This window comes from Macrosteles quadrilineatus, unplaced genomic scaffold, assembly GCF_028750875.1.
Source record: "Macrosteles quadrilineatus isolate MER2022 unplaced genomic scaffold, UCM_ALF_1.0 Scaffold_3__2_contigs__length_128488019, whole genome shotgun sequence".
NCBI classification, from domain to species: Eukaryota; Metazoa; Arthropoda; class Insecta; order Hemiptera; family Cicadellidae; genus Macrosteles; species Macrosteles quadrilineatus.
In genome coordinates this window covers 53,878,635-53,894,848 of record NW_026542596.1, presented here as the reverse complement: position 1 = coordinate 53,894,848, position 16,214 = coordinate 53,878,635, and the positions used below count along the sequence as shown (strand labels likewise).

Genomic DNA, 16,214 nt, shown 5'->3' with positions numbered 1-16,214 from the left:
TGAGCGAAGAACGAGTATCCAGCACAAGGATGGCTGGGGCCAGATTCGAACCACACACTGGCTTTTCTCAGGAAGAGCCTTTTTTAAGGCATGAAACGAAAACTAATAGTAACGTATTTATTTTCAACGGACACCATCTGTCTCAATCTACGAGTGTAAACTAATAATCTTACTACAAATAACAAAAAAAACTAAATTATGGCCCTAAACACTAATTGCATGAAATATCAATTGCATTTTTGCAATAAATTGTCAATATCACTCCTCAAGATACCGATGCATTTTCAATGATTGAAGTAAAATCCCAGTATCTACTACAACACGCTGATATAACCGCTTCACAATATATAGGTGCATCAATACGGTGCATATAATGCATCTGACTAGGGATTGCAACACATGCATAATGCAGTTGTCTATTTCCATCCGCCCCAGCCATCTATAGTGCAATGCAGCAATATCTGTAGATGCACAACTGCATCAACCGCACAGATACGCCTCTGATGTATTGCACACACAACTTAGATTGCTGAGATGCTTTTGTAATCAATAATAAGATACTGTTTGTTGCAGCATTTTTGTAATGTTTATCCAGTGATATTTTCTATTAGAAGAATCACTCACAAAATGATTTTAGGGCAAGCGATCTAGACTCCTTACATGTTTATGGATTCATCGGGGATCGAACCAGTTCCCCTCTCAAAAAAGTCCAAATTGCCACTACGATAGAAACACACTTGTGTTAATTTGGTACAACAAACTCCTATTAATATCATTTCGTAATTTACCATGCATTCATGTATCATCTAAACTTAGCTGTTTTGAAGACCTCCAGAAAAAGCAACATGAAGCATGTGTGACATATAAATACGAAAACATAACAATGTAGACTACTAAACCTACATATTCCAATAACGTTATAACCAACATGATTAGTAAATATGATAATTGTCCACCAAATACCTGCCCAATATATTTTCATACATATGGTTTTGTAGGATATTTTTTACACAACTACGATGAGCACAGAGAAGTTTAAAATTTTTTAATCAAATGCAAGAGTTGGCAGCGCACAGCTGGGCACTGGGCAGGTCACGTGACCTTGACGACAGATGAATATGGAAGACGGCCTTGGTCAGCTTCCGTACCTACAGCTCCGACTCGGCACGGAGTGACTTCGACACTAGACATTAGGCAGACTACTTCCGAATTTTAAGCACAACTCCGAAATTCTCAGGAGGTTTAAAAATCAAGACTTCATCTCAACTGATACCGCTGAACTCCGACTTTCAAGACACTATTTCTCATATTTAATCATTATCAAGTTTCACTATGACTTAAACACGAAAAGTACATTATGCCACCTTCACAGAACATTGTAAGGTAAAAATATGTTTTATACTAATATTCACAAATGCTAGTAACCCATAAAATACATAATGTAACAACCCCCATGACCCTGAAGGTACATTAGTCCATTTCCAAAATTAATACGCTCAGGGTCGGTTATACAGTGGCCAATCTGCTAAACAGTCAATACGATGGGTAACGTGTCGGGCGTACGGATTGATTTGTGCCCCCCCCCCTCCCCCCGGAGACCCAGCCCATTAGGGAATTGTATTAGGATAATGTCAACTAGGGTAATTAATGTTTACTGTAATTATCGGCTTATTTATCTTGCCGCAGTGGAATCACAATTCACAATCACAAAACCTCATTCACTTGGGTGAAGCAGTGGTGAAACTCTTGTCTATTAAATATATCTTTGGAATTTAAACTTTTGGTTTTGTACGTTACTAATCTTCTACGATGCAGCAATAAGGGTTAGTATTTTTTAAATGTTGGTTAAGGAGTGTTTACCTTGAAAGTACTGTATACTAAAAAGTACATTAAAGGTGCATAATTATTATGTAGTGTATGCAATATGTACACTTTGTTTCTACTAAACCTCAAAATAGATTATTGTATACAACTTTTCCATCATTTTTAACCCAATAATTTTCTCAAAAGTGAATTAATAGGACAGTAATAATAAACCAGAAATTGTATAAAAGGTCAAGCTTGTAAAAATTACAAAATTAAAATCATAATACTGTAAATAAACTGTCTGGGTAGCCAAATGGCAAAAGTACTCGCCTAAAATTGAAAAGTCGCTGATTCGATTCCAAATTAGATTGATTTGGCACTAAGACACCTTTTGTCAAAGTTAACGTTAGATCAACAAGACTAAGGTTTGGACCGTTTTCTAACAAACATAGTATGTCCACGGAGTCTATAAACACAAATACACAGCATTTGTACACCACACCCGACCACGGCGTTGCAGCTCATGTGTTGATCCTGGGATTAGCATACAATTAGCAATGGAGGAAGTGAGATGAAAGTGACGCCGCCATCTTGTATGTACGTCACGTATCTACGTGTCACTGATCATTAGACACGTCAAGTTGGCTATCAGATGCAGGATCTGTACAGATCGACTTTCAATTGACCACTCCGACCTTGCTTTGTACATTGAATCGATACGGGCAATTAGCTATGTAATTGTATCACTAACATCTTGATTGCCTAGTAAGGTGGATGATGAGTTGATTTTTTCCTCGGGTGGAAATATTTATGTTTTTATAAACTTTACAACTTGGTACTAGCAGGAAACATTTTAACATTCTGACTAGTGTGGTTGTTAGCGTTAAAGAGCAAAAGATCAAATGTAAAAAGTTAAATTTCGCTCACTTGTGAAGTCAAAGAGAATTGTTGATCAAAGCTTAACTTATCGCCAACCACATGTCATTACTGTTATTAGCTTAAGGAACTCTTTCAAAACACAAGTGCAACATTTAACACAAGTGAAATGTTTGACAAAAAAGAACATTTCTTTAGATCATAAATTAGACTGGTCGAATTATTTCTCCCCGAATAATGTGCAACATAAGTAAATTACGTGAATATTTGCATTAACAAGTTCGATTAGGGGACTTAACTATATTATCTTATTTATGTTTTGCCACTTTGGCAACTTTTACAAACTGAACGGTATTGTTATCAGGTTCTACTCAATACGCACAATTGATTCAAATATAACACGAGTACTTGAAACATAGTAACAAATTTGCCACGGCCTATTATATTTTCTATTTACTCGAGTAACTAACGAAGCCACAATAGAAGTTATAAAATCCCATCCAATCAAGCAATAGCTAATTTTACAAACGAGTCCAAAACTGACTACAGAAACCTTGCTTGGAGATGTCTCTTTAGTCCCACCTGCGATATGCACAAATGACATAACTTCCAGACGAAATGGCAAACGCAAAAACGAGACCCCCAAAACTGCGTCCCCTATAGTTCATAACGGACAATGCTGCCGTGTGGCAGTTTGGTTAACAATGAAGGAGCGTGGAAGATTTCGTAATCTTTGCACAGGGAGCCCCTGCATTACCAATGCAAAGCGGCGCGGCGTGTGAACCTGGCGCGGCTCACAAATAATTAATGTTCTTCAACACAGATATCCGCGGACCGACACAAGACACAATAGACATTAGACAAACGGCTTGTTATGTATGTAGTGAGGATAGATATTCGTATTGAACTTACGATAATACTTAGTTACTAAGGTTAGCCTACTTCAAAATATGAGAGTAACGTGACTAAATAAATTGTGAAAATACATAAGTGGATGTCTTAATCGGTACTTAGGATGCCTAGAACTCTAAAGATGTTAAGAAAAATAAATTATACCTTTCAACAAATTTGTTTACGTTTTGTTAGGTTAATATGGTTTACAGGTAAATATGATTGCAAATATTGACCTGCATGTCGTATATGGTAATAAAATATGTTAATTTAACCATCAAAACTAACCAAACGTATGCAGTAAATTTAATGAGCTTGCGAAAGCTGAAAAGTACCAAATAAGTTACATAAGCAACACAAGTAGACTCCTCATCCCATTGTAAATTTTGAAGCTTGTTTTTTTGTGTCTAGTTCATGTACGTCCACACTGATCACTGGGGTAGACAACATTTTGTTTCTATTATTTTAGGGTTATTTTCATGATTTGTGCTTTACTATTTGGTTATATAACTAGGAGACCAGTTATTGTTTATGATTAAATCGTTTTATTTGGTTAAATGAGGTTTTAAATGACTGAAATAACAAGAAACAAATTGTAAACAAAACATAACCTCTACAGTTGGACGTACAGAACTAACAATAAAATTGGCTTGAGCTGTTCCATAAGGATGACAAATCTAGGTTACATATAGATTAAAAAATAATGCAGATAAGCAACACGCAAATACACATTTGTAGAGATACGTCTAGCAAATAGAATGTTTTCTCCAATACAATAACTTAGAAAGCAAGAAGCCTTAAGAAGTTCGTAAAATTACAACGTGTAAGATAGGTCAACGAACACGAGTGTAATATCTCATCCCCCAATCATCAGTTTAATTATTTTTTAACTATGGTTTGCTTATACCGCGAATCACAGTGAAACAGTATAAATAATTGAATATGTAACAGTAGTATTCTACTTGTCTTCTATGGCAGATAATCAATGAGAACAATAAATGACGATCTCTGTACCTGGATTGCCATCAGGGAAAATGCAGGCGTTGCCGCTGTACCTAAATTGCCCGCGGGCAAATTGAAGGCGCCACCCGCAAATATAGAGCGAACAGTGATCCCCCATTATTTATTGTTACATACGTGTTTTACTCACTAACTATACACAGTGAGTTTCTAAGTATATTAACTTAGACTATTCTACCGAGAGAAAAAAATATATAGCCATAATCTAAACCTTAACAGTTTTAAGGCGTAATTTGTGATTTTTTAATTAACTTGACTTTGTACTGTTAATTTGACATTAAAAACCAGTCACGCATATAAATGAAATGAACACTTGTATCATTTGAAACAACATTAAATTTAACATATTTAATACAATTTTAACTCTTTATAGTTTATACAATGATTTAAAAAAAATAAACAAACTTATAACTGAATGCCTGTAATTTCATTACCGAATAAATCTGTTCACCGAATCTGTTGATTTTTTGACTGATTTAACCTAAGTTGTTAATTTAACACATTCAAATCTCCACAGCGACACCCCACCCCGTTAGAAAACATCACAAAATGAAGAATCATTAACTCTTGTGCTAGAAAACTGCTGAATAATGATGTGCTCATTGTGGAGTTACGCACTACACACTAACTTCACTGAACACTCGCAACAAGAATATTAAAACAGGATTTTCTGGTCTTGCACGAACGTACAATAGAGCGACAACCTGACTTGGGGCGATCGGTGCATAAGATCAGGGGAGCTTCTTCAACTGGCTTAGGGAATGTGAATCCAGTAACAGGTATTTGGTTACAGTTATATACAACAGTAGTTTTAAAAGTTACACTCTAATGTGAGCCTTGAGTGGTGAGAGTTATTCATTATGGCTGTTTTAAGGACGGGTTAATTTGAGCTTATCTCCGATTAAAGAGTAATATTGTATATTCATAAGATAAAATAATCTATATAAACTGGCCTACAGTGGATGAATACGTCTATAATTCATTTTAACATTTTTGTTCTTGTTAAAGAGGCGTCTTGTATCACGTGGTTTGTAACATCTTAAGTTTTAATTTTAGCGCGTCGATCAAATGCACATGTTATAAATGTAGTATTTTTTTATTATTTCTGCATAACAGCTCGAACGGTGATTGTGTACAATCGGTCCAATAGTGTTGTTTGGAAGGTCTACGTACAGTGCAAAACCAACCCGCTCAACATTCTCAAACGCAAATCGCAAACAATTTCGGTTTATTCTAACCTCTCTCTTTGAACAAAAGCGTACAAGGTCACGTCTCATCGTCTCATAGAGAAAATACAAAAATTTCGAATTGAGATAAATTATAATTAACCTTACTCATTGGAAAACAGTATTGTAAGCACGTGATCATCTCCTAAAGTCGAGATATATTTCATTTTCGATTACGGAAATGGTTAAAACGGCAAACATTAAAACGAACATTTAGCGGTTCAATTTTTTTTAGGAAAGCAGTAGATCCCAATATCAACTTACTCATTCCCAAAAATAGAATTCCAAACGCAAGAGGTTCAAAACGCGCAAACACAAAAACCAGTTATCTTCTTATCTCATTCAACAAACATGGAGCTATCAGTAATAATTAATCTCACGCATTGTAAGTACCTGATCATCTCCAAGAGTAGAGAAATATCATATCCAAGCCAGTGGTTGTTGTCCATGGGTGCCTCTGATGATGTTGCCTACACCACACACTCACAGACACTAACACTACTGGGGTCTGGGGTTGCCTCGAGGGAAGATGTTTCCCAGGCTTGGGGAGAGCAGAGGGGCGCGGGACAGGGGCAGGTACACAGGTGGTCTACAAGGTCATCGCACCACAGCTGGTATATTGTTGAGAAACAGCTGATCCGCGGAAACAACATTTCACAGATGTAATTCCAAAGAAAGAAAAAAATGTTTTGTGACTTAATGTTTGGCAATATTGTTGATGAGTATTTAAAACCCGGTTCTTGTAACCTCCTGAGGAAATAAAGATTTATTGATATTTCTGCATACGTGAGGATTAAACTTTCATTTAGAGGCCGCGTTGCGTTCAGGTAAATAAAATTCACTTGACAAACATGTACAGTTCAAACTCTTAAACTGCTCAAATTATCTAAGCATCCAAATCGTGAAAGTTTGCGTATAAGTAAATATAACCAAGCGGCACAGAACTTCAGAATTCTAAAAATATGATAGTTTAAATTTTCCAAGCAAGTTTTTGAACACAGAACGTTTTTCAATTTTCAAACGTTGCAAAATTTAAACTATCATATTTTTAGAATTCTGAAGTTCTATGTGCCGTTTGGCCCAAGTTTCGTCGCTCAAAATTTGAAACTCTCATGGTGCTGCGATAATAGTTTGATCGTATTCAAAAGGTCGATTAAATATCATTATCTAAGGGAACATTTAGAGCACAATTTAAGTCTTAAAAATACCTCTGGGCACTGATTTTCAAAAGAATTATTAGGACGTCTAACCAATGTATACTTGTCAGTTGGTGTTTAACAATGTTCACACCACAAACGACCCTCTATTACACAGAACATAGCAAACACATTTTTCACTATCAAGACAACTAGTGACATTTTCATCTTCGGCATCTGAATACTTGGCCTTGCAAAGCTACCATCTGTAATGTTGTATTATGGCAATATTAGCTCTAAGCAGATTCACCGGCAGAAAAGTTACATAACACCTCAATAACCAAACAAATTGTTGTTGGTTGTGGTTATAGTTAGTTGCAAGTTTGGTCTTGTCACACCGCGTGACGGGAGTTACAAAAACGTCCAACTATAAATATCAGACCAAAGAGGCGATCCATTTCTTACCTCATCACGTGGCACGTCTCCGACCTTTCATCAAATTGTGCTCTTTCCCCTCACTGCGAGTTACGTACGTATACAAAGTTGGGTTTGTTTTGCGAAAGATGCTAATAAACATACATAAGTAGTATTAATTTTGATAACAAAGAAAAACTTATCTAGAACCCATTATCATACAAATATCGCCAGCACATCCTCGGGATATCCTGACTTCACGCGCTGTCTGTGACCTTGAACTTTTAGTCCTTGGCAAAGTCACCACCATGACTTCCACACAATGGTGTACCAACTACGTACTGAACGAACCAGAAGATGCCGTAACTCCATGAGGTATTGTAGAAGAGTTGATGTCACTATGAGTAAAATCCATCGCTTCACCGTCGAAAGACTTCTTTCTCACCAGGTGTCCGCTGGAAAGTCTGTATTGTGGGCGTAAGTTTCTAAAATTCGTTGCAAAACGCGCGGCTCAGGAAAGCTGGGATTTACGAGTATCGGCTCTTGAGGAGGTGGAGACATTTCGGTTTCACTATTGTCATGTAAATACTCGGTGTAGAAAGTGCGTGAAAGCGACCGAGACTTGGAACGCAGTCCGAGACAAAGCCGGGGTTGCCGAAACTATGCAGACAGACGGAGCGGGCGCGACGTTGCCACATCTACACGTCTCGGACCTTTTTACTTTTTTAGGTTTCCTCTCCCGAGTCTGGACCCGAGACCGTGAACCCTCGAGTGACCTTCGACCAGAACAATACAAAGCGTCATCTCGGGTCTTATCGTGTACCTTCAAGGTCCTGGATTGCTTGTGTAGAGATGGATAGATACGTCGACAATGATTTGTACAGTACTCGGTCTATCTGACCCCAAGAATACAGTACAATGTTAGCCAAGTATGTGAACGATTCTTTGTTTGGTATTTTTTTATTTAAATTCTCGATCCATTTTGGTACTGGTTATAGAGACTTATCGTAGGAGAGTAAGATGTGCAAGATCAGATGAAACGTGTCCTCATACAGGTTGATCAGGATAAGTGTAAAGACACTGTTAAAGGTTTACACCATAGGAGTAGGATAACTCTGCAATTTGTTTCCGACTCACTTACACAAAGTTAAGTTAAGCACAGAGTTACAGTAAGCAAGGATAAAAGTGTATATATACTCCTTCGTGTTTATGACCACCCAACCTCCTGTTCTATTTCGAATCCTAATAAATAGGTATATTATGAAAAGATGAAAATTTGTATGTTTGTGAGTATGTAACATTGAGATTTACTACTGGACCAATTGAACTGAAATGTTGCAGATATATAGCCAATATAAAGCAGATGGACATAGGTACATTTTTATTTAGAAACTCTTCCAGGACTCTGCCCCACTGGCTTCTTGATGTTATGTCATTATTATGAATAAATTAATGCTGTAGTAGAAATAATTAAATTTATTAGTATAACCTTTGACTATTATTACGTATAACCAAGCTTTTTGGAAATGTATTACTGTATTGGTGATTCCCCACAACGTAGAAATACATGTGTGTGTTATTTGAAAAGTGGGTTAAGTTTTCATCTATTTAAAATTCAGACAATTTTCTGTGGAATTTCACTAATAGATTTTTTTTTATATCCGTATAAATGCGCTGCAGATTCAGAGGTCAAAATCGAAGATTTCAAGTAAAACGTAATTATTTCATGTGACATCCTGTCAAATAATTGACTTCATTGCTCCTCTACGGCATGTTATTGGATTGCTTTTGATATCTCGACTTCAAATATAAGACGGAATGTTAAAGTAAATACACAATTCGAAGAAGCTTATCTTATTAAATTCAATTCATATTAACAGCATTTCTCAACACGCATTAGGCCCGTAAACACTCTACTTAAAATCCTATGAAATGTCAATCCCTTATCCAACTTAATAATGAAACTATGCGGTAAAATTAACTTTTGAAATCGACGTGCAATTATTCATCAAACGAACCACATTACTTTCTTCCGCATCCTTTTCACGTTGCGAAGCACGGGTATATCAGCTAGGAAGTACATAACACCTAAGACTTTGCTGAGTCAGTGCTAAAACTACAACTAAAAAAAGTTCACTCAAGCTAATATTTAATCAGAGTTTCATCAGTGCTTTGATGTGGCCGCCCAATCAATCGTGAGCGGCCTCGAGCTCTCCTTTGTGCTACTCGACGCCGACGATGTCTCGTTAAGTGTTAATTGTTTTATGGCTTATCCCATGATTGGTGTCTCAATTTTAACCAATTTCACCCAGTTAATCATCGTGCCAATTTATCCTTTTAACAACGTGATAAATGATTTTAATTAGTATTAGTTTTCGATGGGATGTTTCACTTATGAGTTTAGAGACAGACAAAAACAAAGTTTTAATTTGCAAACATTAATTTTCATGAAGTAATACTGTGTGTTATATTTGCATTGTTTACTAAGACAGGTCTAAAATAAATTACTTTTATCGTCTCAGATTCGGGCTGTAACAAAAGGGTGATCCTCTTGATCGTTTTAGCAAATACACCTTTTCTCGCCCAAACTCCCGTTTGCAACGAAGGGGTTGGTTTTGCTGAGCTGGAACGGTTTGTACCGGAAGGATTAGATGTTTTGTCATCTTCACACCGTGGCAATGCTGGTGGTCGCATTATTAAAATCATCCGTGTTTATGTTCCTCTTTTAGCAGTAGGGTGAGTTACCCCTGCGTCTCCCTCCCCTTTCTATCTTCTCCGTCTTATCTCGACCCTAACCACTTTATGTCACCGCGGATATCCTCTTTAAATTGGACAAGGGTGAGTATTTCCTTATCGGATGATTTAAATTCAGTCTGGTGAAAGATTGATACTCTCACGTTTGATTTTCCTTGTCTTTCGTAAATACAACCGACTAACGTATACGAATCTACTAGGGTAAGAATATGATTCAAGTCAAACCTACAGCACGGGACTAGTACAACCCTTTATAATTCAACTAGAATCACCGCAATACCAAATACTGTATACATATACCGTATACATATTACAGTATTACTTTACCCCCAATCCACTGTTCCCACTCAAGTTACAATTTCACGTGGTGATTCCCGGGTTGGCCGTAGTCCAGGGAGACTTGCCCGGTTTCCTGTCCCGGTGGTTGCCCCCAGGAAGCCCCAGGACGTGCCCGGGAGCCCACAGCGAAGGGCCGTGTGAATGCCCGGTTGTGGCTAGGAGTGTGGGTGCCCTTATCCTTTCTCTCTCCTTCCGCTGGTTCTGCATTGTTTTCCTATGCACTCACGGCTGTATCCAACGCAACAGGGTACACGAGAAGCACAAACTATGCTTACGTCACCAGAGGGTTAACATGTATTTCGATTGGTGTTATTGCACGTGATTGTGTTGATTTACATTGCAGTATGTGAACATTTCACTTATAAAGTTTGAAAGATATACCAATTAATAATACCAGCAACTGCGGGTAGGTTGTTTGGATGAGTGGGAGAAAGACACAGCAATCACGAAGAACTCGGGATCACGGGAACGTTGGAAGATAAATAGGCCTATACTTAGTTGGAGATTACAGTACTATTACACTTTTAACGTGTGAACTCATTTCGGTTTGCAAACAACCCAGGAATGGTTGCAAGTTTCTACTACATAACTTGCAAGACATGTTAAAAAGTCTAAGCCCCACTCCTTCGGGAATTCTCAGCTTTTGTTGTATACGACGTATTTTCGACAAAACTCGTCAACATCTGGCGTGCTTGACTTGCCAGGATCATGCTGTGACATTGTTCCACAAACTAGGCCAGTCTTGTTTTAGTCTAGTGCTCTCGTACAGGCTGTACAGCAAGCGCGCGCCCTGCCAGGTATTTTTGGCGGTTTAAAACCCCACATCACCCCTCGACCCTGCGCCGCACCCCGTGAGAACCCAGGCGCATCCGTAAATCACTTTGGACTTTCCACAGGTTGTCTACAAATAGTAAATTGAACGGTTAGTAATGCGTATGATTGCTACTCAAAAGTGTCATTTACAAATTTGATACGGTCACTTATTGGATTCAGCTGAAACTTTGCGTACCTAGCGAAAATTGATGTATTGTCTTGAATTGTGCTTGTTAAGTGTATGAAAAGTATGCCACGGAGTATTCACAAGAAGAATTAGATTAAAAACCACTTTGGAGATTGAAATCCAGAAAATACTACATCAGAGGCACTAAAACAAAACAAAAAACTCTATACCAAGTTATACAACTCTGGCACAGTCAGGGAATAAACGATAAACCAAATAGAATCAGACGCAAAGCAGTAAAACGCTCCAGTTGAAACGAGTTCGCTCTAGCAGTAACTTGTTTGTATTTCAAGAGAATGTTCCCAAACGTTGAATTCTGCTTCGTTCAGCTCCTTCGAGCGTTGCAACGGATCCGATTAGGGACTGGGCTGTCAAATAAAGTCAACCAATGTAATATTGTTTCCTCGTCTATTAAAGGTCAATTTGCGGTTAATCTTTAAATCCTCCAAACCTGATTGTTAGCTATTGGAACTGAACATCGGTGGTAAATAATCAAATACAACAATCCATCACACAACCTTCGATATACCCTCACACAGCATTCATCATTCTAATCATGAATAGTTCACGGTTAACGTAAATCAACCAAATACTTTCCTTCAGACTAAATTAGTCTACAAAAAACCTGTAAGGGAAAAGGGGAGAGTTTTCCAAGTCACAACCGATTGGATTATCAACATTACCGGTATTTAAACCACTTTAATTGTATCTTGATAATCTGGAGGCTACCCATTCGAAAAAAAATGAGATAAAGGACAGTTGGATCCAGTTTCGAATGATAAAAAATTCCGCCTTTTTTCAGGATCGAAATGACAACCTCCTGGTCCTAGCGAGTACTATTTCCACTCAACTGTCCAGCTGCGTAATTCATAAACATTTAATTGTATCATTTGAACACATGAATGTCCTTGCTATTTCGAGCACATCTTTACGACTAACCATTACTCTCGATTAAACCGTCACTCTTTGTGCTCAGCCCCTGACCAGATGGGTGGATGGGTCAAGCGTACGATTGCTTCCTGCAAGCTGGTACACGCGCAAGACGGAAAAATCTGACCGGAACTCTGGACCAAAGCACAAAGCCGCTGTCCGGTTGGAAAGTGGGTTACAAAGGATGAAGGGGTGGATGCTGGACGTGTGCGACGAGCTGTATGGTGCAGATGCAGCATGCAGTATGCAAATGCTCAGGACCAGCTGTCCATCGCTACTGTACAGAGTATAGAGTAGTCGCGTGCTGTGATGACCATCTGCTTCTGGACCTCTGGACCAGTCAGTCCACTACTGGTATTGCCGAGGTATGAATACATCTGTGAACTAATCGACGATTGAATACCAGCTTTGAGTTCAAACACTCAAGCTATATAGGGATCAAGAAAGGTTTGGGCAGCATCTGCCTCCGGATGGTGTAAATTTGAACACTGGTATTGCAGAGATAAAGGTCTACGCAAGCGTCTTATACAGAAAAGTTTAGAATTAATACAACTAATCTGTTCGATGATGCTAAAAAGTTAGTATCTGTCTTTGGATGGACCAATTTGAACACTGGTATTGCATAATGAATCGACCAGAGTATTTAAAATGCGTTGGTGATAGATTAGAATAGAAGTATTCGAGAATAACTTGCTTGCCTGCTTGCTAGTTAAATCGAGTTCTAAAAGCTAAATGAAATTTCGAGAAACTCATTACGTCTAGCAGAATGATTTTGGGGTGACGATTTAAAGAAATAAATTATAATGCATATAATAGTAATTCCTTACTTAGCTATTATATTTCAACACACTGAAAAAAGTCTCTGAAGACAAAAAAAAAATACTTAGAAAACCCGTACAGACTTCTATTTTGCCCTGAAACTACATAACCTTTAAAAAAAAGGACGAACGACGAACAGTGTGTTTCTTCAGCATTTGTGACAAATCCTAAAAAAGAATTAGATTGAAATGTACAGTACCACTATAAAAAAGTGCTCTTAGTTTAAATGTGTTAATTATCGTATACAAAATATCTTGTGTTCACAACCAAACTACGACACTCCATCAACTCAAAAGTCGCCTATGACATATCGCTGTTACTACAATGACAACGACAACGACACTCAACTCTTTTGTCCAATCGCATGCGAGCCCCACCCATGGGGAAACAAATATTAAAGTCTTGAAGCGTCGCAACCTAGCCTTGACGCAGGGAGCGAGTGTGTAAAGTGTGCCATCTTTGGACAATGCGTTACGCAAGCGCCCTTGGTGGAGGCTTTCTACTTCGCCCACCGTCCGTCGCTCGTCGCTTTCTATGACAGTCGCACGTGGCGAGACAAGCGTTTCCGCTCGTGGGATTTATCCCGAGAAATCCCCAATAAGTCCCCTAGGACTGTGGGTATATTTGTCAGCTTGAGGGACAAATGGGATTCTTTCCCTGTTCTATAGGGATGAGTAGCCTTGAAATTTCGTTACACAGGGACATTAATAGGGGACTCCAAAGGAAAATATATGGATGATTACACTCTGTATCTTGGGACCTGTCTCCTGACCCTCAGTTAACCTGAATAATGGTCAATAATAAGGCACATCCGAGGTATACGAAGGGCTAGGGAACATGTTTCAACATACATACTATAGGACAAAATGCGATTTGTTCACACTAACCCGGTGTATATTTATTCTACTCGAATGAAGATATTTATCGCCACATTAAATAAATGGAATACATCCAAAGATCGATATGAATGAATAGCAACTGACATATCATCAAACAAAGAGACTTAATGTAGGCCTGCTTTATAAAATAGGAATTATAAAACAGGATGGGGTTTGTACATCCTTACCCGTGAGATATTTAGTTTCGTTTTTAAACAGAGGAGGAGAGCCCAGTTTCTCACAACGAGTGACACGATATACTGTATTGTACTCTACAGAGTTGACCAAAACCGTAAAGCTACACATAAGATCAACTAGCCACTATTACAGTTAAATTTACTACGAGTTTGAATAACAGTACAGCAAGGAAGGGATTGAGAACATGTAAGTGGACAGCTGATAACTACGATAGTACAATTTATTTACAAATTGGATTTAGTTGAACGAACTGATATCTCGAGGTCAACCAGTTCAGATAACTTTTAACGAAGTTTAATCAACTCAAAGCCACTTTTTGTTCCGTTTACGCAGACTTTACAGATCAATGTTTTTGTTTTTGCCAAGAAGAAATAGAGCATTCTAAATCTATAAGTTTAATATTCATGTAAGCACTCAAAATGTTTCAAGACCACAATTTACAAACCGCAATACGTCAAATCAGAACATCGATATTAATTAGGTACCCCATAAATTACAAAGTATTGCAGGATAAAATAATGAACTTATCAAAACAATTCACGCCCACCCTATCAAACACTCCCTGGTAGGTGTGCCCAACGAATTGAAATGACCCAATGTCTCCGCGGGCAAAGTCCAGCTGAAGGATTAACATTTGGTAATTAATTGAGGCCAAGACTGGTGTCCCGACCTTCAGTTAACCGGTTTACAGTTGCTACCGACTGCAAAGTTCAACTGGGTGTGATCCTGGCGGAAATACCAAACGGCCAAAACCGGGGATTAGGTCTACGAAAGCTTCAGATTTCACGAATATGCAAAAACTACTCCAGCTTGCAATTCACTGGATTCGGATTTAGACGAACAAATCTGTTGAAACTTAGGAGACTAAAAATAAATCAGATAGCAGGGAAACATTTACATGTTGTGTGAATGCATGGTTGGCAGTGTGTTGCAATGATATTTTAACTGATATAGTTAATTTACATTTATGCCTGCCAAATGTTGAGCCATATATTCTTATGAAAGCCGTCCCACATCGGAAAAAACTATTTTCTCGCTCAAAAAATATATGTATTACAGCGTAGCGTGCAGTATGCAATTACAGCCGATACATATTTTATAACCAGCAGAAACTAAGAACCAAAAGAGCATGGAAAATGTCTCCAAGATAGTTAATTTACATGGCGTTCAAAGGTTGAGCCATCCGTTCAATCTAAAGCTGTTCCATCAAAAATCCAAACAATTTTTCTATTCCACATTATTAATAAAAAAACAAATTGTATTTAACGACAGCAACAGAAAATCCGATAACAAACTAGCCATGTGTAGAATTATCTCTTTCAACAACACAAACACAAATTAAACCATTTGTGAAAGTGCCGTGTGACATTGGATTAATTGAGATATAAATCAGAAATTAATTACTTGGACAAAAAACTGCTCCAATTAATACCGACAAATTGATCACGCATAAAACCTGGCTGAATGGCAGCTAAGGAGTGGTTAAACCCTATAAAACCGCGCATTCCCGCGTAATCGTCAACGACGAGAAAACTGCAGGCGAGGACTTACCGCATGTTCGGTCCAAAGAAGGCAAAGTCCACGAGTTGCAACTCTCGGCTTACCTGTAACAAACAGACAGGTTAGATCACCTACATACCGACAGTTACAGCTAACTTGTATAGACCTACAACTGCAGCAAACTGACACAAAGCTACACATGCAACAAGCGGCTATAGCTAGCTTGTATAGAGCTACAACTGCAGCAAGCAGCTACAGCTAACTGGTTTAGAGCTACAGCTACAACTGCACTGCAGCAAACTTGTATAGAGCTACAACTGCAGCAAACTGACACAAAGCTACAAATGAAGCAAGCGGCTATAGCTAGCGTGTATAGAGCAACAACTCCAGCAAGCGGCTATAGCTAGCTTGTATAGAGCTACAACTC

At 38.2% G+C, this 16,214-nt stretch overlaps 1 protein-coding gene across 5 annotated transcripts in view; it reads right to left on the bottom strand.

Moving 5' to 3' along the window:
- The window catches only part of LOC128988723 (protein gustavus), a 222,694-nt gene that overhangs the window by 37,222 nt on the left and 169,258 nt on the right, over positions 1-16,214 (bottom strand). For 2 of the 5 annotated variants that reach the window (XM_054410309.1, XM_054410310.1), the window contains exon 2: positions 15,839-15,891. The exons of the other annotated variants lie outside the window; for them this stretch is intronic. In XM_054410309.1, the coding sequence (XP_054266284.1) occupies positions 15,839-15,843 (5 nt within the window). In that variant the 5' untranslated portion in view covers positions 15,844-15,891. The remainder of the gene's footprint in view (positions 1-15,838; positions 15,892-16,214) is intronic. 5 annotated transcript variants of the gene reach the window in all.